The sequence below is a fragment of the Carcharhinus amblyrhynchos genome, chromosome 14 (genome assembly GCF_965287045.1).
Source record: "Carcharhinus amblyrhynchos chromosome 14, sCarAmb.v2.hapA, whole genome shotgun sequence".
NCBI lineage: Eukaryota > Metazoa > Chordata > Chondrichthyes > Carcharhiniformes > Carcharhinidae > Carcharhinus > Carcharhinus amblyrhynchos.
The window spans coordinates 36862302-36888194 of record NC_137337.1 but is presented as its reverse complement, the minus strand read 5'-3'; the positions used below and the strand labels follow the sequence as shown (position 1 = coordinate 36888194).

The following is a 25893-nucleotide window of genomic DNA, read 5'->3' as shown; positions in this document are numbered from 1 at the left end:
CTTTTCCCAAATATTGCTGGTAATGGGGTGGGAATTTCGAAATTGGTTTCCATTTGTTATTTTTCCTCTGGAGTCAGCCTGACTCTGAAAATCCAGCCCAAGGACTTCAAATAGTGTTTCATACATAGTGTATGGCTGTTCTGTAGTTCAGTTGGTGTCCTTTGATCTGTTTTAATAAGTGCCTTTGGCAGTGTTTTTAGCATTTAATCCAAGGAATATCATCAACTTGGCATGGAACTATTTCAATACATTTTTGAGTCATTTTAATGGATAAAGGGTTAGAAGAATCAAAACAAATTCCAGAATTGAGTTTTGAAACTGTTGCTGGTATTTTGCTAACTTTTCTACTCATTTAATCATAAACATTGAAAATAGAAATATTAATGCTGTGTTCCTCAGTTTCTTTGAGAAGTAAAATCAGGAACAATAAAACCATTTGAAAATTATCACTTTATTACCCTAACTTCCCCAACCTACTTTTGGACTTTATTTGGTGACCCTTAAAGTTTTAGTCTCTAATACACAGCCTGAAAAACAATTCCACTTATTGCTTTGATCATATAGTTTTTTTAATGATATTTGCTTTAAATTAACTTTTCACAAATTTAAATTTATGCTCTCTGATCCAGCTAGGTAACCTGCAAAATACTATTCCAAGTTCACCATTTTAGTTATTTTTATTTGTCTTTCTGATATTTCCTATCCGCTGAGCTTATTGTTACCTTCTGCTGGGCTGTCTTGAGACCAGCAGTCAGTGGTGTTTATTATTGTGTTTTTAGTGCATGCTATTCGCAAAAGCCAAGTGATAGCCTCCTCATTTGCTGAGTTTAAGGTGATTAGTCTGCCAACTGTGTCTGTAGAGGGGACACTCCTCAGTAGTATATTGCTTGTGCCTTTCCGCAAGGGCGTAAAGTGTTTTACTGAGGTGCAAGCAGTGGAGGTTAGTTGCACAGGGGCCCTGACCTGTCCTGAACCTAGTTAGTTCGGACCATTCTTGCATGGTTGTTCAAAGTCTTTCATTTCACAGATGGGGGTTTGCCACAAGGAATTTGTTAGTGACTTCCTGTGTATCCTATTCCTTGTCTGTTAGTAGAAGATGCTAGGGAAGGTTGATCCAAAGGGAGCACCAAGATGGAAAACAGGCAGCAGGTGGGTTCAGTAGACCACCATGTAAGTGAAGTGCTACACAGATAGTTTCAACCAGCTTTTCTGTTTTTGTTAGTCAGGAGTGATGTTTGTGAGAAGCTGGGGATGGGTGTTGTGCAGTGAGTACTGGTTATAATGTGCATTCTTACATTTAACTAAGTGTCAACAAGATGTTTATGCATGATTAATGTTGATGTGAAGATGCTGGCATTGGACTGGGGTAAACACAGTAAGAAATTTCACAACTCCAGGTTAAAGTCCAACAGGTTTATTTGGTAGCAAATGCCACTAGCTTCTGGGGCTCTGCCCCTTCATAAGGTGAGTGGAGAGTTCTGATCACAGACAGGGTATATAAAGGCACAGACTCCATTTACAGAATACTGATTAGAATGCGAGTCTTTATAGCTAATGAAGTCTTAAAGGTGCAGACACGGTGAGTGGAGATAGCATTAAGCATAGGTTAAAGAGATGTGTATTGTCTCCAGACAGGACAGTAAGTGAGGTGTTGCAAGCCCAGGCAAGTCATGGGGGTTACAGATAGTGTGACGTGAATCCAAGATCCCGGTTGAAGCCATCCTCAAGTGTGCAGAACTTGGCTATCAGTCTCTGCTCAGTGAATGTGTGCTGTCGTGTGCCGTGAAGGCTGCCTTGGAGAACGTTCTCCAAGGTGGCCTTCACAACACATGACAATGCAGAGTCGTTGAGCAGAGTCAAGTTCTGCACACATGAAGACAGCCTCAACCGGGATCTTGGGTTCATGTCACACTACTTGTAACCCCCATGACTTGCCTGGGCTTGCAACATCTCACTTAACACTCTCTTTTTGCCTGAATGGAATGGGAGACGGAGGTAATTTAGTGCTTGTTGCAATGAATCAGTTGCTGTTGCTCTTTGGCACAGAATGGCAGTACCACAGAATATTGTAATCTGCAAATGTCTTCTTGAAAAATCAACTATCCAAATAGCATCTAGAAATGCAAATTCAACAGTTTATTATCCAGCCTGCACTTCTAAAGAATTAGAATGTCACGTTGTTCAAAACGAAGTTAATGTTATGTGATGCGTCTGAAACTTGGCCAATGATTTACCAATAGAGCGTAGTAAGCTCTGCAAAAAAAATGTTTTTATGGATTCTGTCTAAACAGTATCATAAAACATAGTTTTGTTACGCATCTTACAGTAAAGTTTCTTGTGATTGTATAATTTCTGCAACATACGTGTATACATTCTCAAAAAATGTTGTATCGATTAATTGTGTCTTTCTGTGTTGTTAAATGCAAGCTGGAATGTGAAATCTTTCAGAAAGATTTAATTTTACTTTGAAGTAGAAGTTATTTTTTCAATTTGTTACGTGTTTTAACAAGTAGTTCTTTGTTTTAATCCGTCATTTCAAATGTTGCATTTTCATTCAGGTCTCAAAAATTTGGTGTGGCTTTACCAGCTCTGGTGTTCATTAGGAAGGAAGAATCTCACGTCGATGGTATTCACCTTGATAGTTTGAGCACAGAAGACATTGTATCTGCAGTCAAGAGTGCCATGTTGGAAAAGTTTGTAAGTAGTTTGCTAGCATTTAGACATATTAACATCACTTCTGATGTTCTCATTACTAATGCTTTCTTAAAATAGTTTGTAATGTATACTCATTGACATTGAATTATTAATTTTTGATTATAGAGTCATAGAGGTTTATAGCATGGAAACAGGTCCTCCAGTCCAACTTGTCCATGTTGCCCTTTTTTTTAGTGATCAAGCTAGTCCCAATTGCCTATATTTGGCCCATATCCCTTAATAGTCAGCTTACTCATGTGACTGTCTAAATGCTTTATAAAAGACAAAATTGTAACAGCCTCCATTATTACCTCTGGCAGCTTGCTGCAGACACTCACCATCCTTTGTGTGAAAAAATTGCCCCACTGGACTTTTTTGTATATCTCCCCTCTCAACTTAAACTTATGCCCTCTAGTTTTACATGCCCCTACCTTTGGGAAAAGATATTGTTCCAGAGGAGCAGTTGGAGTGGTGATTCAGTGAAGAGAACTAGTAAGTAAGAGGGATTTTTACTTTACTTCTTTTTTCAGAGTTTTTGTTTCTAAGGCAGCCAGATGTCTAAAACCGGAAGTAGACCCCAGTGAGACCTGGGAAGGTTTTTTTCCTTTAAAAGATACTTACCTTAGAGGGTACGACCTCATTGTTCCAGAGGAGTAGTTGGAGTGGTGGTGATTCAGTGAAGAGAGCTAGTAAGTAAGAGGGATTTTTACCTTACTTTTTATTTGGAGTTTTTTTCTCTCTAAGGCAGCCAGGAGGAGTGTAAAACTGGAAGTAGGCCCCAGTGACGCATGGTAAGGTTTTTTTTGCCCAATAAATTTGAACGGGGCGGAAACCCGAGATTCTATATGTCTAGAGTCTCCCACCCTCCTCTAACCTAAAAAAAAAGACTTGGAGTGAGAGCAGGTAAGCTTTCTTTTTGTTTTTAGCTTATTCCTCTAACCTAAGGCGGGGTGAGGGAATATCAGGCAAGATCTTTGTTTTTATCTCAAGGGAATGGCAGGAAAGGCAGTGCAATGTTCTTCCTGCAGAATGTTTGAGGTGAGGGATACTGTCAGTGATTTCACCTGTGGGAAGTGCACCCATCTGATCCTCAAAAACCGCATTAGGGAACTGGAGCTGGAGCTGGATGAACTTTAGATCATTCGGGAGGCAGAGGTGATCATAGGTAAAAGCTTCAGGGATTTGGATACTCCAAAGAATGAAAATAGATGGGTGACAGTGAGAGGGGCTGGGAGAAAGCCAGTGCGGGGAGCCCTGTGGTCGTTCCCCTCAGCAACAAGTATACCGTGTTGGATACTGTTGAGGGGGACGACTACCAGTGGTAAGCCAGGGTGACCAGATTTCCAGCACTGAGTCCGTCCCTGTGCCTCAGAAGGGAAAGGGGAAGAGCAGGAGAGCAATAGTAGTTGGGGACCCGATGATTGGAGGGACAGATAGGAGGTTCTGCGGCAGCAAGAGAGACTCACAGATGGAATGTTGCCTCCCGGATGCAAGGGTCCGTGACGTCTCGGACCGTGTTTTCAAGATCCTTAAGAGGGAGGGGGATCAATCGCAGGTCGTGATGCACATCGGTACCAACGACATAGGTAGGAGAAGGAATGGGGATTTAAAACAGGAATTTAGGGAGCTAAGATGGAAACTGAGAGCCAGGACGAAGCATGTTGTCATCTCTGGTTTGTTGCTGGTGCCACATGCTAGTGAGTTGAGGAACAGGGAGAGAGTGCAGATTAACATTTGGCTGCAGGGATGGTGTAGGAGAGAGGATTTCATTTACATGGATAATTGGAACACATTCTGGGGAAGGTGGGACCTGCACAAATAGGACGGTTTGCACCTGAACCAGAGGGGCACCAATATCCTGGGTAGGAAATTTGCTACGGCTCTTTGGGGGGGGTTTAAACTAATTTGTCAGCGGGATAGGAAAACGACCTGTAGTCCAAAAGCCAGTGTTGAGGGCCGTGAGGTACTGAGGAAGGTATCAAGGTAGCTGGAGCGTCCAGGCAGACAGGATGTTGGGTTGAAGTGTATCTCCTTCAATGCAAGGAGCATCAGGAATAAGGTAGGTGAACTTGGAGCGTGGATTGGTACTTGGCTCCATGATGTTGTCGCCATTACAGAGACATGGTTAGAACAGGGACAGGAATGGTTGTTGGCAGTTCCGGAGCATAGATGTTTCAGTAAGAGTAGGGAAAGCGGTAAAAGAGTGGAGGAGTAGCATTGTTAATCAAGGATAGTTTAACGGCTGCTGACAGGCATTTCGAGGGGGATATGCCTACTGAGGTAATATGGGCTGAAGTTAGAAATAGGAAAGGATCGGTCACATTGTTAGGAGTCTTCTAGAGGCCCCCAAATAGTAATAGAGATGTGGAGGAGAAAATGGCAAAGCAGATTATGGATAGGTGTGGAGGTCACTGGGTAGTTATGGGTGACTTTAACTTTCCAAATATTGATTGGAACCTTTATAGTCCGAATAGTTCGGATGGGACACTTTTTGCACAGTATGTGCAGGAGGGTTTCCTGACACAATATATGGATAAGCCAACAAGAGGTGAGGCCACATTGGACTTGGTACTGGGTAATGAATCGGACCAAGTGTTTTTTGTGGGAAAGCACTTTGGAGATAGTGACCACAATTCGGTGTCCTTCATTATTGCAATGGAGAGGGATAGGGTCACATGGCAGGGCAAGGTTTGTAATTGGGGCAGGGGTAATTATGATGCAATTAGGCAAGAATTATGGAGCATAAGATGGGAACAGAAACTGTCAGGTACGGGCACAAATGAAAAGTGGAGCTTGTCCAAGGAGCAAATATGGCATGTCCTTGATAGGTATGTCCCTGTCAGGCAGGGAGGAAATGGCCAAGTGTGGAAACCATGGTTCACAATGGAGATTGAATGTATTGTCAAGAGGAAAAAGGAAGCATATGTAAGGATGAAAAAACAAGGTTCAGTTGGGTCTCTTGAGGGTTACAAAGTAGCTAGGAATGAGTTTAAGAAAAGGGCTTAGGAGAGCTCGGAGGGGGCATGAGAAGTCCTTGACAGATTGGATAAAGGAAAATCCCAAGGCTTTTTACACTTATGTGAGAAATAAAAGAATGACCAGAGTGAGGTTAGGGCCAGTCAAGGATAGTAGTGGGAATGTGCATGGAGTCAGAGGAGATAGGAGAGGAGTTGAATGAATACTTCTCTTCAGTGCTCACTAAGGCGAGGGGCCATGTTTTTGAGGATGAGTGTGTGATATAGCTGATAGGAGGTAGATGTTCTGAGGGAAGGCGTATTAGCAATTTTGAAAAACCTGAGGGTCGATAAGTCCCCTGGGCCAGTTGGAATACATCCTAGGATACTTTGGGAAGCAAGGGATGAGATTGTGGAGCCTTTAGCTTTGATGTTTGGGTTTTCACTGTCTACGGGGATTGTCATGATGTGGATATGCCGGTGTTGGACTGGGGTAAACACAGTAAAAAGTCTGACAACACCAGGTTTAAGTCCAACCGATTATTTGATAGTAAACTCACTAGCTTTCGAGGTTTCCCTCTTCTTCAGGTGAATGGAGAGTTCTAGCCTCAGACAGAGCATATAAAGCACAGACAGTTTACAGATTACTGATTAGAATGCGAATCTTTACACCTAACCTGCTGTTCAAGTCCTAAAGTGGCCGACAATGTGAGTGGAAGGGCTTCCACTCACATTGTCGGCCACTTTAGGACTTGAACAGCAGGTTAGGTGTAAAGACGGAGATTGTGCCAGAGGACTGGAGAGTGGCGAATGTTGTTCCTCTCTTCAAGAAAGGAAATAGGAATGACCCTGGTAATTATAGGCCAGTTAGTCTTACTTCGGTGGTCAGTAAGTTATTGGAAAGGGCCCTGAGAGATAGGATTTATGAACATTTGGAAAGATGCAGCTTAATCCAGAACAGTCAGCATGGTTTCAGGAGGGGTAAGTCCTGCCTCTCAAATTTGATTGAATTCTTTGAGGAAGTAACTAAGTGTGTAGGTGAAGGTAGAGCAGTTGATGTATACGTGGACTTTAGTAAGGCGTTTGATAAGGTTCTCATGGTAGGCTCATGAAGAAAGTAAGGAGATGTGGGATAGAAGGAAATTTGGCCGATTTGGATAAGTAACTGGCTGTGTCATAGAAGACAGAGGGTGGTGATGGAGGGAAAATTTTCAGACTGGAGGCCAGTTACCAGCAGTGTACCACAGGGGTCAGTGCTAGGTCCTCTGCTAAATGTGATTGGAAGAGGAGGCTGAAGGGTGGGTTAGTAAATTTGCTGATGACACCAAGACTGGTGGAGTAATGGATGAGGTGGAGGGCTCTTGCAGGCTGCAAAGAGACATTGATAGGACGCAGCGCTGGGCAGAAAAGTGGCAGATGGAGTTTAACCCGAACAAGTGCGAGGTGATTCATTTTGGTAGGACAAACTTGAATGTGGATTACAGGGTCAACGGCAGGGTTCTGAAGAATGTGGAGGAACAGAGAGATCTTGGGGGTCGTATCCACAGATCTCTGAAGGTTCCCACTCAAGTGGATAGAACCGTGAAGAAGGCTTATAGTGTGTTAGCATTTATTAAGAGGGGATTTGAGTTTAAGACTCGTGGGGTTATACTGCAGCTATACAGGGCTTTGGTGAGACCACATTTGGAATATTGTGTGCGGTCCTGGTCACCTCACTATAAGAAGGATGTGGAAGCATTGGAGAAAGTGCAGAGGAGATTTATCAGGATGCTGCCTGGTTTGGAGGGTAGGTCTTACGAGGAAAGGTTGAGGGAGATGGGGCTTTTCTCTTTAGAACGGAGGAGGATGAGTGGCAACTTAATAGAGGTCTATAAGATGATGAGGGGGATAGAAGGAATGGGCGTGCAAAGACTGTTTCCTTGGGTGGATGTAGCTGTTTTCTAGGGGTCATGATTTAAGGTTCATGGTGGGAGATATAGGAGGGATGTCCGAGGTAGATTCTTCACTCAGAGTGGTTGGGGTGTGGAATGCACTGCCTGCTGTGATAGCGGGGCCGGACACTTTAGGAACTTTCAAGCGGTTATTGGATAGGCACATGGAGCACACCAGAATGATAGGGAGTGGGATAGCTTGACCTTGGGTTCGGATATAGCTCGGCACAACATCGAGGGTTGAAGGGCCTGTACTGTGCTGTACTGTTCTATGTTCTAGCTGATCTAAGCCCCTCATAATTTTATAGACCTCTGTAAGATCATCCCTAAGCCTTTAACGCTCAAAAGGCAAAAGTTCCAGTCTATCCAGCCTCTCTTTATAATTCAAACCATCAAGTCCTGGTAGCACCCTAGTAAATCCTTTCTGCACTCTTTTAATTTAATAATATCCTGATAATATTATTATAATTAAAAATTATCATTAAATTGAAATGTTGCTTTGGTTCAGTTGGTACTTTCTTGCTTTCAAATCAACAGGTTGTGGAACAAGGATAAAAATATTGAAAATGCTGGAAAATCTCACCAGGTCTGACAGTACCTGTGGAGAAAGAATAGAGCCAATCTTTTGAGTCTGGATGACCCTTCGTCTGCACTGATAAAGAGTCATCTAGACTTGAAATGTTGGCCCTATTCTCTCTCCACAGATATTCTCAGACCTGCTGAGATTTTCCAGCATTTCCTGTTTTTATTTCAGATTCCAGCATCCGCAGTATTTTGCTTTTATCTTCAGAATAAAAATATAATTATTTAATGCCTCAGGATATCAAAGTGCTGTATAATCACTGTGTTGTGCAGTCATTGTTATGTAGGGAATGATAACCAGAATCCACAAACAGCAAATGGGTCCATAACATGTTAACATTATGACCCCAGTTAATGTTACAACTGGACAGGAAGATCCCAGAATGGAACCCTGGCACAAAAGACCTTAACTTTTAATTTTTTTAAGAAATGGAGGAGTAGTATCACAAGGTTACCAATGAGCCTTTATCAACAATAGAAAGCATTTATTAAACACAAAGTGTGACTATAAGGCAAAACTCCTTCACTCCCACTTATTGTCACAAACATGCACAGATTTTACAGATCATACAGGTTACAAAGTATTTCTTATGCTATAATATTCTCAGAAACACACAGTCCCTAACAAGCTTACTATGGCAACACCCCACTCTGAAACCAAGTGCCACTCAATCAATCTCCTGTTGATTTTTCAAACTCCCCCCAGATGATTGTCCAATTGTTTCCAAATTCTACTCTCAAAAAGACATACTTTAAAATTTTCTTTCATTCAATCAATGCTTTACATCAGTCGTTTTCATCACTGGTCCACCTCCAGGTTTTTTTAGCTATCATTTCAAGCAATTCTTTCTCATCTCTTTTAGCAATGATCTGCCTCCAGGTTTTCCAACTCTCCGTATTCTTTTATCTTGTATTTCCACATGCATCCAAACTTCTACACAAAACTCTGGCACTCAGCCTTTAACTAAATACAGTTGTTTCCAAAGGTTGGAAATAAGGATACCAAACCTACAATAGCTTAGTTGTCTGACTTTTCCCTGGCCAATTTCACCCAGGTTCGCACTTCCAGTTCTGTTTTTAGTCTCAGTGACAGCGTACTCTGTCCCAGCGGCAGTTTCCTCTATTCATTTAACTTCGCACTTCCTGGAAACTTCTCTTCATTTCTCTAGTTTTCTTAACTAGCTGTTCTTTAGATTTCTGGCACTTGCCTTTTTGCCCCTTCATTATATGTGAGAGATGTTTTGTCTTTCATAGCTAAACTGCGTCTATTCTGGCTTCTGGTTAGAGTTAAATTCAAAAAGGCCTTTTCTCTAAAAGTGGCTTTTGTTTGCTAGGCAACATCTCATTCTTTTGTCCATGCTCATGTTTATTTTTCCAATTGCATATTCTCTCAGCACAATTTGAATTGAAACGAAAACCGCCCCCTGCATGCAAACACCTTTGTTTAACATAAATCTAACTAGTGTTGTACCCTTTCCTACACAAAAACATTAAATTAAACTCACTTAAATTCTATTCCTTATAGATTGTCCAGCCATAGAATCGTAGATCACTTAAACCTACCTCTGCTTCCTGACATTGAATTGTTTTGATGGTGTTGGTTGAGTGAGGAAAGTTTGCTAAGGCAAAAAGAGAACTTCCAACCCTACCCTGAAATAATGCCATAGGAACTTTTATATCTCCTTGAGCTCTCAGACAAGACGTCAGTTGAACAAACCAACTGACAAGATACCTTGTCAACAACATAACACTGTACAAGTATGACATACACTGTACTGTATGACACTAAAGTCAGAGGAGTTTTAGACAGTGAGGATGGATGTTACAGTTTGCAGAGGGACATAGATAAGCTGCAGAGCTGGGCTAAGAGGTGGCAAATGGAGTTTAATGCGGAAAAGTGTGAGGTGATTCACTTTGGAATGAGTAACAGGATTACAGAGTATTGGGCTAATGGAAGAACTCTTGGTAGTGTCAATGAGCAGAGACACTTTGGTGTACATGTGCATAGATCCCTGAAAGATGACACCCAGGTTGATAAGGTTGTCACGAAGGCGTACAGTGTGTTAGCTTTTATTGGTTGAGGGATTGAATTTCAGAACCGTGAGATCATGTTGCAGCTGTACAAAACTCTGGTGTGGCCGCACTTGGAGTATTGCGTACAGTTCTGGTCGCCGCATTATAAGAAGGATGTGGAAGCACTGGAAAGGGTGCGGAGGAGGTTTACCAGGATGTTGCCTGGTATGGTGAGAAGGTCTTATGAGGAAAGGCTGAGGAACTTGAGGTTGTTTTCGTTAGAGAGAACAGGTTAAGAGGTGACCTAATTGAAGCATACAAGATGATCAGAGGATTAGATAAGGTGGACAGTGAGAGCCTTTTTCCTCAGATGGTGATAGCTAACACGAGGGGACATAGCTTTAAATTGAGGGGTGATAAATATAGGACGGATGTCAGAGGTAGTTTCTTTACTCAGAGGGTAGTAAGGGTGTGGAATGCCCTGCTTGTAGCAGTTGTGGACTTGCCAACTTTAAGGGCATTCAAATGATCATTGGATAGGCATATGGGTAATATTGGAATAGCTTAGGTTAGAGAGTCATTAGATTGGTTCCACTGGTCGGCGCAACATTGAGGGCCGAAGGGCCTGTACTGCGCTGTAATGTTCTATGTACTATGTAAGTGTCAGTCTTATTTCCATGACAGGACTTGCCTTGGAGTCTGAAGGTTGCAGGTTTAAACCACACTCCAGCAGAGTGCATAATCTAGGCTGACTCCCCAAGTTGCAAGGAGATTAGGGTATTATTCTGTAAACTGTAATGGAGTAGAGCTGCTAAGGCACTTTCATTGTTATCTAATATGGATTACGTCATTGCTCACATGTCTATCTCAATGATATAAAGCACATTAATAGTAATTCATTTGTAATTTTAGAGATTCCTGGACCTTAGGTTCTTCTTTTGCCATGCTAATAAAATGAAGCAGAGCACTTTGAGACAATTTTTCATAGAAATCACAGAAGGCAAATGTTGAGATTAGGAATGTTTATAGGAGTTTGGACACCATTTGAAATGTGCAGGCTGGCTTGTATTATCTGTAACTTTTATGTGACGTATGTGATGCTTCCAGACATGTGAAAACTGTTTTTTGCCAACTTCTGTGTGTGACTTGTTCCCCACCTCACTCAGCATTTGTGCTGAAACGCTAAGCATGTCAGGAGTTCTAGCCCTCACCATCCACACTGGCCATCTCCCAGCACTGTATCATAACTACTTTGCTCTGGTTTGCAATTTCTCCTACAGCATGACCCAGAGGGGCAGGCAGTAGTTTCAGATTTTCACAGTGTGACATTTTATAAAATGACATTCAGTCTTGCTACATTACTCATAAGCATAATTATATGCCATTTGTCCATCGTTTGCAAGTGTTATTAAATTGACCTCAGTCAAGTGTTTTAGGATTACCAAATCCTGAAAATAATTGGGGTGTGTAATTAAGATCCATAGCAACCTTCAGTTGCTTCTGATGCAGTGTCAGAGTGGGCCATGCTGAGAATTGCTGTCATGTAGACTTTATTTTATATGCCTAAAGCCTCTGAACTGGTGTCCCATCAGCTGATTTGCTGTCCAATTTGAAAACTTGGTCCATTCAAGTCCACTCAAAGTATTAGCTTATCACTCATCAAATAACATGAATTCAGTTTAAAGAGTCATCAAAGTCAGGGTTATTTAAAGGACCAGTCACCTAACTTGCAGGAAGGGAAATGTGGAATCGTTTATGTTGTTTTAGAGTCTCTGTAATTGTTGTCGTGAGTTATTGGATTTGACGGGGACCTTGATGCATCCATACAGGGATGGCAGAGGATTTGGTGACCTGATGGACAATGGCTGTGCCACTGGCTTGTATTATCTGTAACTTGTATGTGAGGTATGTGATGCTTCTAGACATTTGAAAACTGTTTTCTGCCATCTTCCATGCGTGACTTGTGCCCTACCTCACTCAGCATTTGTGCTGAAACGCTAAGCATGTCAGGAGTTTTAGCCCTCAGCATCCACACTGGCCATCTCCCAGCACTGTATCATAACTACTTTGCTCTGGTTTGCAATTTCTCCTACAGCATGACCCAGCATGGCTGTCGGTCTGCAAAATGACAGGGAGATAGAGCATGGAGAGGGCAGGCTGTGCATGATGCCCCCTGCCATTTTGGAGCCAAACTCTTCCTTGCTCTTTGGCAGTGACATGAGCCTGTCCATCATCTGGGTTGCATCCTCCTTTTATCACTCATCCTTATGAGTTCCCTGTTGCAGAACTCACATGTGACCTCACCATCCAAAAGATGGCTTACGAACTACTTTTTCCTCTGGTCGACTGCTGTCCACTTGCACCCGATGATTTATCATCTGCTGATCTCAAATCTAGACTAACCTCTAATTGTCAGTATCTGAGCTGTTGGCTGAAAATGTCTGATCAAGTGACAGGCCTCTTTGCAAGTGCCATCTTTACTCCTCCTGGATGGCCTGTCACTGGAATTGAGCAGTTCTCCGCTGTTGGAAAACAACAACTCAGAAAGGGAAAGTCAGAGTAAGGGGATGCTGTGAGAAGCAAGAAATCCATGGTCACAACATCAACAGCAACTGTTCATGTCAGAAGGCGCATAAGGCAGAATTATACCATTATCCTTAGTATGATCAATGATGCCGAACGGCATTTATTCTATTAAAGGCAAAATTTGAAATAAAAACAGAAAATGTTGGAAATCTCAGCAGGTCTGACAGCATCTGTGGAGAAAGAATAGAGCCAATGTTTCAGGTCAGGAAATGTTGGCTCTTTTCTCTCTCCACAGATGCTGTCAGATCTGCTGAGATTAGGCAGCATTTTCTGTTTTGGCATTCTGTCAAAGCCAGCTTTGTGTGGTGGAGAATTATCACCCCTTCAGGAGATGCAGGCATCCTTTTCCTTCACTAATTCTGTTCTACTCCCTTCTACTGGGGACCACATTTTCCTGCATGAGAGAGGACAGAGGCCATCCTGGGGAGTCAGTTAGCTCAGTTGTCTGGATGACTAGTTAGTGATGCAGATTGATGCCAACAGTGTGGGTACAATTCCCGTACTGGCTGAGGTTATTCATGAAGGCACCGCCTTCTCAACCTTGCACCACGCCAGGGGTGTGGTGATCCTCAGGTTAAATCACCACCAGTCAGCTCTCACCCTCAAAGGAGAGAGCAGTCTTTGGTCATGTGGGACTATAATGTCTTTACCTGGCAGACTGTAACTAACAATGTAACATGGATCAGCTATTTAACAATGTATGTTAATGACTTTAATGAAGGAATTGATTGTAACGTTTGCTGACAATATGAAGTACCTCTGCAGCTTGTTATATAATTTACCACGCAATTCTCCTCCAGCTCCTCTCCACTGTCCTGAAGTTGGGTGGGACCTTGCCTGGTCCCATTCCTATTAGAATAACACCTGCACTATCTTCTCGTCTTGCTTCCACACCATTAGCCCTGGTTTTACTGGGTGGAGCATCTATTATGAATGCAGCTTCCAGGGGCAGCTAATGTAGCATCAGATACCTGTGTAGATCATGTAGCAGAAGGCTCAGGAGCACTGACAGTGGGAAAGGGGAATTAACTTCCCCACCTTCATTTTAACTGTGCAATTGCTCTATTTCTGCTGAGCAGAGGGAGTTAAACCATATTTCATTGAATGTATGCTAAACCTGCACATTAGGTTTCTTATTTGTGCTTTGCTGTTGATTTTAAACTTGAAAGTGTTTTATTATGCAAATGGAAAACCAATGTGAAAATTTAAAGATAAAATAATATTATGTCATGGATTGCTGTATTGCACTTATGAATTGTTTTTTGACTTCTAAATGTCACAATTTTTTGGCAACTGAATAAACTAAATATTCTTTCTATTTTCTGTTTTTTAATATTAGCCTGAAGTCACAGTGGAAAACTTCCCAATTTATTTTCATCCTCTGAAACCATTATTCATTCTATTTATTGATAATGATGACACCAAGACCTTGAAAGCTAGAGAAGAACTTGGAGAATTGACCAAATTAAACTTGCAGATTTACACCATGTGCTGGATTGATCTGTGAGTCATAATTTCTGTGGCAATAATCTAACAGGATCAGCATTCATTGGTATAGGTAAAATGCCAGTTCATAAACTTAAAAAAAATTCTGCCAATAAGTTAACTGACACAAGAATGATTACCATGTTCTGACAGTAGGGGCTGGATCTTCATCTCCCAATGGAGGTATAAATCGGTTTGCAAAATGCTAAAAAAAAAATTTATTTGTTGGAAAATCAAATTTCCTGTGTCTTCTCAACCCTTTATCAACTTTGCGGGGTGGGAAGGCTTTGGAAAGGCCGAGGACTCTTTGATAATCTCTCCCTGCGACTCGCTGGTCAAATGAAAAATACATTTTTACACTGGGACACTGGCTTTCGTGAATATTTGTATTGGCTGAAGTTTCGATGATACCCGGTCACCTCGCATTGCAAACCTTGCTAACATTCTTTGAAAACTGTCAATGACTGAACAGCATATATAATATTTTACTTGATGTATCTTCATATCATAAGGATTTCCAGGCAGTTTATTTCCCTTCCTAATATGATAGCTCCTTTACTGTACCAGCTGTTTTATAACTTGTAGCATGAACCTCCACTACAAGAAACAGGATCATTGTGTTTTGTCAATTTTGTAAAAGATAACAAACATGGAACAGCTTTCCTGGTGCATTTTTGAAATGTTATATTACTTGCTTTTCATAGGGTACAACATTTTTCCAAATAGCTCGTAATGTAAATCGAAAGTATCAGAGATGAAACCTTTTATCGGATGGGTTTTGTTGAACTAAATTTCAATTCTGATCTTTGATCATTTGAACTCGAGTCATTCACAGCTGAAAATGGATTATGGCAGATATTTATTGCTATAACAAAAAATATAATTATGCTACATTAAGTTTTAAGTGTGTTGCTTGTTAAATAAAGTTGATACATAGAGTGCCTATAATACAAACTCATCACCTTCATTTACTCTTAAGATAATCTCCATAACAACGTTAAACACTTGTTGATCTGATTGCTGCCTGTCATCACATATTGTCAAGTGTGTCCTGTCCAAGTAATATTTAATATATAGATGAAAACAAAAATGTGCTCAAACAATTCTTTTCTAATCCAACCGAAAATGCAAAAACCATTACAATATTCCCTTGCTTAGACATAAGCTTAGAAATTAACTAAACTTTTTATGGAATAAATAGATCTAATTTTCTGCATATTGACTGATGTGCTTTTGTACCATTGCACCGTTCATTGTCATATTGCAATTTCTTCCTTCTGATTTTATTTGTAGAATGTTGAACAGCTAAAATTTTGAAGTAATCTCTAATTAATTTACTTTGGTTATTTGTTATTTGACTTGTCCAGAACTTACTGTACACTAGCTCTCCTTGCAACCCATTTCTTTTATTCCTGAAATATAATTTCAAGAATCTTTTCAGCTGTCTGGTAAATGAAAAGCAGTGGTTTCTTTCAAATGTGCAACACACAATAGGCCATGTATAACATAAATCGAATTCCTTTCTACAGTCATGATTCAGTTTCTTGATTGTAACGTTTTTCTATGTTTAATCCATTTAGGCGAAATACACATGTTGGAAAAGAGATTCTTCAAGTATATTTGAACTATCTCCCACAACTGCCAGCGCTCATTTTAGTGCAACTCAATTCTAGTGGGCAGGTGTTTGCATTTCCAGAAGAGCAGCTTATATCAAAAATGAGTGTATTACATTGGTTAAAGAAGGTACAGACAGGACAGGAGGATCCCAAAAGTAAGTACAATCAATGTCTCCCAATAGCTTCATGTAAACTGCTATGTCTGCAATCTGCCTTTCCAATATAGACATAATGGTTACCAGATGGATGAAAATCCACAGACCTTGCAGTTTATTTCAACTGTGTTTCTGGTGAGAATGTGAGGAAAGAGCCAGGTGTGAGGCCAGGACATGAGTATGGTGGGTTTTGCGAATTCTTGCTGGTTTCAGTGAAGCCCAAAACTTCCCCATCCTGAGGCTACCTGGAAGTGATATGGCTGCGGGGCAGCTTCCAGGCCAGAAATTCTCCTCATTCACAGCCGAGGAATCCACTGAAATGCTAGGAAAAAGATTCACATCTGCCATCCCAGTTGTAAGTGGAGCTGACTTTATGGATCAGGCCTATCTGGACCTATAAAGATTTAAAATCCTCTTGAACCATATTCATAATTTGTTTTAATACTGTTTCTAATGTTGTGTTAATAATGTTGAAACTGTATGCAATTATTGAAGTAGAAGAAAAGGTGAATTGTTGGAAAATCGGACTCAATGACATCAAAAGAAATGGCAGTGACGTTAAAGCCTAGTAATTTGACTTGTGCTGAAACGTTGTGAATTATTCTTTCATTCACGATTTACAGCATACTTCTATCATATGCAGACCTAAAGTTATTAAAGTTTAAATTTGCCCAAGGGTTTTACAAACACCATGTTGATCTCTCCAGCAGCAGCCAGTGCCAGGATTCCTTGCATCCATTACCTCAGTTTCCCAAGTCTTTTCTATCTTTGTTTATGCATATATTAGGATGAAGCACAAATATACATTCACTACTTACATGGTTCCCTCACATTAGCCCCTGGCCAGGCCACCTTCCTATGTCCCCTTAACATTAATCCCTGTGTTATGGCTGAGGTCAAAAATTCCGAAGTATTTTATGGAGCCCACCTGGATCATAAGTTTTGCCCCTTGAATTTGGCTAGGATCAGCATGAGATGTTCAGGAATGATTCAGATGCCCCACGAAGGAGCTTTTATTAAACAAAGTTTATTTAAGAATATAGTTAACATGCATAGCAAGAAGATTAGCAAGAACTTTTATCAATTACAAACAAGAAACTGAACAACCACTATAATGTTATACCCCTTAACAAATATATCTAATGTGTCCTAATCAAACCAATCCCATAGATAAAACAGGTTTAACACAGCAAGGGCTAATGCTCACATGATTGTAGACTTGAGACCTTTGGATGAAGTTTGCAGTTCTCTGGATAAACTCAGAACGGTTTGAAGTCAGAACAGTTTCCCAGACCAGAGAGACTATCTGGTCAAGTCACAAGCAGCAGAGTTTCTACTCCAGGAAGACCTTTAACTAAACAGCAGAATTTCCCAAAACCCGGGAAAGAGAGAGAAATACTACTTTCAGTCAGATATCCACTCCCTTGTAAACTAAAACACTACTGCAGCCAAAAACAGAAAACAAACCTTGATTCCCTAAGAAGAAAGAAAAACCTGAACAGAACCCATGACCTTCCTCTGAACGATGCAGGGCCATAAAACAAATCCCAGAGTAAACATATACAACCCCCATTTAAGCTATTGAAGTAGAAATAAAATGACTTCTCCAGTCAAAATGGTAATAAATGACATCAGGTGACATTATGAGCTAAGAAAACACTGAAGCTGAGAGAGCTGCAAAAAACCTCCTTAAAGGTACACTAACATCACACTTGGAAGTAGTACTTACTTTAGGAGAGGGTAATCTAAGAAGTTTGCTTATTAAAAGTAATTAAGTCTTACCTTTTCTCATTTTTAATGGGAGAGTGATGCTAGAAAATTGAAACTCATATCAAACACATGCAATTCTCTCTCACCCACGCCTCTCGTCCCTCTTCCTCGTACAGCAGGCACACACATATATTTGTTCCACCCTCTCCCACACAAACACATCGCCATTTCTTTTCCTCAAATAAACATGACCCCTTTCTCACACATTCATCCCACTCCCTCACACAGTCAGTCCTCTGTCACGCACACGGAGCCTCAGTCTTATGCACCCTCTTGCACGAGGGCGCCCCTCCCCTTGCATGTGGGCACCCCCCTCCTCTCATGGGATGGCGCCCTCTCTTGTGCCTGGCCACCCCACCCCCCCTTGCGCCCAGCCTCCCCCATCCGCCAGCCATCCTCGCACACCCCCGCCCTCCACTCCCACCCGTCTGCGCCCCTCCGCTCCCACAACCTCCTCTCGTCTGCCTGCAAGTGCCTGTCTTACCATGAAGCTCCTGGGTTCCACAGGTCTCAGTCTGGGAACTGCTGTAGTACCTCATGGGCATTCAGGGTATATTTGTGATGGCCCATAAAAATATCTGGCATTGATATTTTAATTGAATGTTTTTCAACGCCCTGTACTCTAGCAGGTCAGGATCAGAGGTTTCTGGTGTGCGAATTCCAGCACTTACACCAGGGTGCTGCACTGCAGATTTTCAGGATATTTTAGTTTGTAATCAGGACTTGCTGATACAGCCAATTAGTGTTCCTCCCTCATTGCCTGAGAGCATGATGATAGTATACCCGCAGTGGTGCTAAGTCAATAATTCAAGCTTGTTGATCCAGTGACACTGAACAAATGCCAATATATGTTCAAAGCAGGATGGAGGGGAACAGGAACGTTTTTTAGTTAGGATATAATTGGATACTTTATTTTTTGCTGGAAGTAGTTTAAAGTTAAAGTTTATTTATTAGTCACAAGTAAGGCTTACATGCAATGAAGTTACTGTGAGATTCCCCTAGAAGGGTTGCTTGTTCAGAATTTGTATTTTTAACCGTGTTTTGTATTTTTAGTTCAATTTCACACCAGCTGTTACATGATGGCAACGTCTACTATGTACTGATCTTTTTCTTTGATGTTGTTTCTTTGACCCATGCTGTGCTAGTGATGCTGAACTTCATTTCAAGGCTTTGGTACTTGTGTTACAATTTCAGATGGGACTATTTTGACATTTTTAGTGTGACTTTTACGATATCAAATAGTAATGTGATGTTGAAAGTTACACAAACAGGAACGCAGATTTACATCATATCCCAAAGTGCTTTGCAAGCACTAAATACAATTTCCAAGTATTCTGTCCCAAGCCAGCAGATGAATATTAAAGTCATCTGTTTAAATGCTGATGATTGAGCATGGAATTTTCCCTGGAGCTAGGAAAACATCTTGCTCTTTTCCAAGGAATGTTATGGAATCTACTGCATTCAGTGAGGTAAGCTGACATTGGTTTAATGTTTCAGCTGAGAGACAGTACCCCTGGTGATGCCATCTTCCCTCAGTGCTGCACTGTAATGTCAACCTGGGTTATATGCTCTGGGTTTGAAGCCATAGCCTGTGACCGAGAAGTGAAAGTGCAAACTGAGCTAATCTGTTGAGTTTATAATACAATAAGTACAATATAGCTTTAAAAAAAATGTTTGTCCTGGTTAAAAAGAAAAGTTGGAATAATTTTGACTCAGTGTTACAACTTGGTAGTTAATAGTGCTGTCCCAAGTCCATGAATGACATTAACAGGGCAGTTATAGAGTCCCTGAGTAAAATAGCTAGAATTCACCGTGTTGAAATCAGAGGTGAGGGGGTTAGCTTATGAGGAGAGATTGAGTAGATTGGGCCTGTACTCATTGGAGTTTAGAAGGCTAAGGGCTGATTTAATAGAGACATATAAGATAATGAAGGGGCTAGATAGGGTAGAGACAGAGAAGTTCTTTCCACTTAGAAAGGAAACAAGAACTAGAGGACACAGCCTCAAAATAAGGGGGAGTCAGTTTAGAACAGAGTTGAGGAGGAACTTCTTCTCTCAGAGGGTAGTGAATCTCTGGAATTCTCTGCCCATTGAAGCAGTGGAGGCTATCTCGTTGAATATGTTTAAGTCACAGGTAGGTAGATTTCAGATCAATAAGGGAATTAAGGGTTATGGGGAACAGGCGGGTAAGTGGAACTGAACCACCCATGATCTTATTGAATGGTGGGGCAGGCTCAAGGGGCTGGATGGCCTACTCCTGCTCCTATTTCTTATGTTCTTATTTCATGTGGACAGTAAGCCCCTATCCCTGTTGGTCCTTGCCTAAGTCATTAAAAACTATTATCAACTGATAGCCTATTTACACAACATTGTATCGAAACAAACTACTTTTGACTTGGCCTCTAAGTAACCCTTTACCAGAATTCAGCAACATGTACTTTCAGAAACTGTGGAAATATTGACCTTATAGATTACCAACTAATTTGCACATTCTGCATTTCAGCCACATGGTATTTCATTCACAAGTTCAATAGACTGATTCGCATATATTTGGTTTAAAAATCTCAAGGGTGAATTGTTGGAAACCAACCAGAAAGAATTGGAATAATTTGGTGATGAAGTAGTCAACATATGGTTGAGGATTTCAACAGTAGATGGCCTGAAGAGTGGGATAGGCACTATTACAGAAGTGTAAACAGAGTCCTGGTGATTTTTTTTAAAAATTTCATTCGTAGGACATGGGTGTTGTTGGCTGGCCAGAATTTATTGCCCATCCCTAGTTGCCCTTGTTCAGAGGGCAGTTGAGAGTCAACCATGTTGTCGTGACTCTGGAGTCATATGTAGGCCAGGCCAGGTAAGGATGGCAGGTATCTTCCCTAAAGGACATTAGTGAGCCAGATGGTTTCTTCTGACAATCAACAATGGTTTCCTGGTCATCAGTATTTCCTAATTCTAGATTTTTTTATTGAATTCAAACTCCTCCATCTGCCATGGTGGGATTCAAACCTGGGCCCCCAGAACATTAGCTAAGATTCTGGATTAATAGTCTTGCGATAATACCACTAGACCAGACTATTTTGTGGGGCAAGATGTCCCTCAACTGCATCATCTTAGATTTGGTAGTAAGTGATAAATGCAGGGCTGAGTTTTCATACAGACAAAAAGCCTCTCCATCAGTACAAAATTGCTGGCAGAGGCCTGAATCTGAAAGTTCTGCCCCGGAACCTTGCCTCCGTCATTTTTTGCTGAGATAGGGATGGATTATAAATAACACATTCCTGGTTCAGAGACAGCTGTCCGTATAAATCAGCACCTGCCTCCACTCAAGTTACCCTATATTCTTTTGGAGATATAAGGTATATCCTTGGATATAGTCCTAGGACACCTTTGGGAGAGGTGAGGCATCATTTAGGATAGGTCAGGTTCCCTTTAAGATTTTTAAAATTAGACACGATTGTACATAAAAACTGAATAAACTTGTTGGATCAATCAAGCTATGAAAGAACTATCATGTGGTCAGAGAACTGTCCTGGGATTCCTGGAGCTCACTGAAACGGTTAAAACTCATTGGAACTGCCAAAGCTCATAAGGGATGTAACTCTATTGGGCTTTAAATTTTTTTAAAAATTATGTGTTTGAAAAAAATCAGGACATAATGTTTCTGTTGACATATACCTGAAGGTTATCATCATAGGATTTGTGCTGCATGACTGATTTTGCAACCTAGTATACCATCGTGAGCAGTTTAATTGACAACTTCAAATGGTTTTAGAATTGAAATGTTTGCTTTCATAAGAGATTAATTGAAAGAATTTCAATATATGAATTTTTATCAGTGTTTTTAAATAGTGATGTCATCATTAGCTGTACTGCTGTCTCACAGGGCTAGGGACCTTGGTTTGATTCCCAGCTTGGGTCACTGTCTGTGCAGAGTTTGCATGTTTTCCCTGTGTCTGTGTGGGTTTCTTCCAGGTACTCTAGTTTCCTCCCACAGGCTGAAAGATGTGCTGATTAGGTGCATTGACCTGAACAAGCGCTGGAGTGTGACGACTAGGGGAATTTCACAGTAATTTTACTGCAGTGTTAATGTAAGCCTTACTTGTGACTAATAAATAATCTTTACATTATTTCAGCATGGCTCCTGAGTTTGCACATGGTGGAAATGAGTTGAGTTGGCATGGTGAGGTTAACGGCGAAGGTTGGTGAGTGGGGTGTATATGAGTTGGCATGATTTGGCAGAGGGGTTATAAAAGACCATCAGAATAATTAGGGCAAAGATTGGCATAGGAGTGGCCAGAAGGGTGGGTAAAAAGTTGTAGGGTGGAATGAGGATATGAAAGAACAGGGAGTGGGTAGAGGGACATATAGTGGCATTGGGGAGGTGACATGGATGCGCAATTGGGAGTGTGTAGAGGGGGTGGATGAGAGGTGAGGGTTAAAGGATTTTTTCAGTTCATTTTTTAAATGAAGTCAACAAAGTGCAGGAGCACAAAGGCAGGCTTTCCACCCAGGTTGCCACAGACTGCACTCAGTCTTTGCACATGTTCCTTGGGCTGCAGGCCTGACTTCTAATCCTGCCACCTTCCTTAGAACAAAATTCCCACTCTGGGCCTCTTGTTTCCTGGGTTGGGTTGGGGAGCTAGAAAATGTGCTCCTGCCCCGGAACAAAAGCTCGTCTCAGTAATGGTAACCATGAAACCATTGTCAACTGTCAAAGAAAAAGACTTTGGTTCACTTATGTCTTTTAGGGAAGGAAATCTGCCACCTTTACCTGATCCAGACCCACAGCAATGTGGTTGACTCTTAACTGCCCTCTGAAATGTTGTGGCAAGCCACTCAGTTCAAGGGCAATTAGAGATGGGCAACAAATGTTGACCTTGCCAGCGACACCCACACCCCGTGAAAGAATACATTAAAAATAAATCTGAGCCACTCTCTACAGTCTTGCCAGAGTTTTCCACATTCTGAGAACAAATAAATAAAAAAAAACTCTACTTTAAAGTTCCAAGCATCAAGAATGATCTTGTAGACACAAATCCACCTTAATTTTACAATAAACTTTGTGGTTTTGGAATAAAGCTATTTGAATGGTTGGAAAGGTGTTTTCATTAATTTTAAGATTTTTCCACTACAAACTGTGAGCTCATCTTGGAGTTTGTTCAATGACACATTTTTCATCAGAATTCCTGGTTTTTGCAGAGTAGTGTGAAATTAAGTGAAGGATAAGTTTTTGTTACCTGAGATTGCAGTATTCCATGGGCAAAATCAGAAATAAGAAAATTAATCAACATTCTGAATTTTGATAAATGTGTATGCTGAGTCAAAATTGGAATTGAAAATTATAGAAATTTTATCAAATTAGGATGAAGAGCATTCAATCATTGTCTTACGGAGGACCATGACAAGGAAGGGGAGAAGCAGCACAGTCTCATTTCTTGCAACTGATGGAAAATTTGATCAAACAAATAATTCTGGTGGAAAAAACAAATAGCTGACACTTATGTCTTTAGCATGCAGATTTGGGCTTGGATATAGAACTAACTGCATTTGCAATGACTAAGTAGTTAGTCATGAATGGAGACCAGCAAGGATCAATGTTAGGCCTGTTGGTCTTCATATTTAACAATATCCTGGCTGAAAACATCAGGAAAGTGAGATGCAGGTTTGTGGAAAGTGCAAGTATCTGTACAGGTATCATGATTTTAGACAAACCATAAATTTGAAGTTGCTCCAGATGCGGCATGGGAGTCGGCCCATATTTGTCAAGTGTCTTTAGTGTAATACATCATGGGAAGATCTATGACAGTGCACCAAAGTTTATTTGTAAAAGTGAATAAATGTACTTTAAGCTAGGAATACTGTTCTTTCTTTGCATGGTGCTTTGGTTAGACTTTATTTCGAATATTGAGTCCTGTTTTGGTTCTTTCACGTGGTAGGATATTAGAGGCCTTGAAAGATGCGGGTTGGATATTGAATCATTGCCTAGTTTTATGATTATTATTCTCATAGAAACTCCTGAACTGAACACAGCAAGTTTTTTTTGTGTGTGGCATTTTTGTATTTTGTTAGAGATCATGTCAAGGTCAAAAGAAAACGAGTTGTGTGGCACATGAAGACTAGAGCTTCGTATATATGATCATTGATGGTACACAACTTGTCTCTGCATGTTTGAAACGCCAAATGCTGACAGGTTTTACGAACCTACTTTCACAGATCTCCTGCAAGGTAAAGAATGGACACCCCCTCAAGCAGCTTACAACTTTCTGGCAATCATGGATATTATGCATCCTGGGTTTGCAAAGCAGAGGACACCCAATTCTGCTAAACAGGAACACCTATATGAGGAGGGAGAAAATGAGACTGAACATTTGAGTCAGAGTAACAAGGAAGAGGATCAGAATAAACTAGTTGCAGAGTCTGAAAAAGTGCACGCAACTCCAACAACCTCAAATGAGATGAAGACACAACATGAACTTCACAATGAGTTGTGATCTGAAACCATAGAATCTTTACAGTGCAGAAAGAGGCCATCTGGCCCATCGAGTCTGCACTGAGTCTCCGAAAGAACATCCCATCCAGACCCTCCCCTCCACCCTATCCCGTACATTTACCATGGCTAATCCACCTAACCTATACACCTTTGGACTGTGGGAGGAAACACACGCAGACATGGAGAGAATGTGCAAACTCCACACAGACAGTCATCCAAGGCCACAATCGAACCCAGGTCCTTGGCACTGTGAGGCAGCAGTGCTAATTACTGTGCCACTGTGTCACCCTGAATAACTCACTTGCTGAGTGTTGTCCACCTATACTGATTTTAGCAGCTGAGGTATAACTGAACTTGTTACATGGATATTATGTAATTACATTACGTGCAGATAAAGGCCATGTAATGTTACACGGCCTTGGTCAGCAGAAGCTGATTGTACAACAGAAACTGAACATTTGAAAGTTAATCCTGTGATGCAGCTTAACATTTCCTGCATGAATTAGGCAAAGAAGCAGCCAATTTCCATGGGAAATAAAGTACAATCCTGGATATCAAAGAATTCAGTAATTCTTTTGTAAAATATACAGGCATTTCGTTACTTAGTACAAAATTAGGAATGAATATGTCACTAAAAGGACAGACTTGGCTGAAATTTTCAGTCTTCTGTGTGTCATGGAGTATGGCTTTACAGCAAGATTTAACATATGTTATGCTAAGCCACCAGTCCAAGGTGATATAAACTTTGATGAGATTATGAATTTACATTTTTTGCTGTGGTTTCCAGACTGGATGAATTCCTATATGTAGCAGGCTCTGATGAAAAACTCCAATTAGACCTCCTTTCAACATTCATTAATTATGTTAAGAGTCAGATCCCTGTGCACTATAAAGTTAAATGGAGTCTGTAATCTGCAGTACATTGGCAAGATGAAGTTTATTCTTTCTTCACCCAAACAACGTGATGTCAATATTTTAACTGTTCACAGAATTTTGCACTTCTTGCATTTTTAATAAACCATTCTCATTTATTAATAATATGAGGTTGTCTATGTACTTTTAAACAGTAATGCAATTTTTTGCATGTATATACGGCTTTACTAAATGCATGCATTCTTTTGTATTTCATAAACTAGGGTTTCTCAAACTGGACACTTTTGACCTCTCAAGAGTTCTGATGGCACCCCTGAGAAACATGCTTAGAGAAATATTCTTATTACATTAGAGTTGAAACCACTGAAGAAATGTTTTTGCGCCCTAGGTACAAACATAAAAACAAATTTATAAATCTTCTATTTTTTTTGAACATTTTATTCATAATTAAAGAACTTTCTTATATAATGAAGTACTTGAGTCGTACCTTTTTGTCATTTTTAATGGGAGAAGTAATGCTTCTTTTGTTCACAAATTTGTTTAATATTAGGAGTTGGAGAGCTGCATTCTCGTATCAGACACACTCATTTTCACACATGCACTCTTTTTTTCTCTCTCTCTCGAACACACGCACTCACCTCCTTCACTCTTGCACGCTCTATGCATGCATACACTCACCTCTCCAGGGGTGATTTTCTGCCTCTTCCTGTTGGTGGGATCTTCTGCTTCCAGTAACAGTGATTCC

The 25893-nt window shown here is 40.8% G+C and overlaps 1 protein-coding gene across 3 annotated transcripts in view; it reads left to right on the top strand.

The window, feature by feature from the left end:
* The window catches only part of txndc16 (thioredoxin domain containing 16), a 128847-nt gene extending 103262 nt beyond the window's left edge, over positions 1–25585 (top strand). For all 3 annotated transcript variants that reach the window (XM_080202693.1, XM_080202692.1, XM_080202690.1), the window contains 4 exons: positions 2559–2697; positions 14100–14263; positions 15826–16016; positions 23999–25585. In XM_080202693.1, the coding sequence (XP_080058819.1) occupies positions 2559–2697; positions 14100–14263; positions 15826–16016; positions 23999–24276 (772 nt within the window). In that variant the 3' untranslated portion in view covers positions 24277–25585. The remainder of the gene's footprint in view (positions 1–2558; positions 2698–14099; positions 14264–15825; positions 16017–23998) is intronic.
* The last annotated feature ends 308 nt before the right edge of the window (positions 25586–25893 follow it).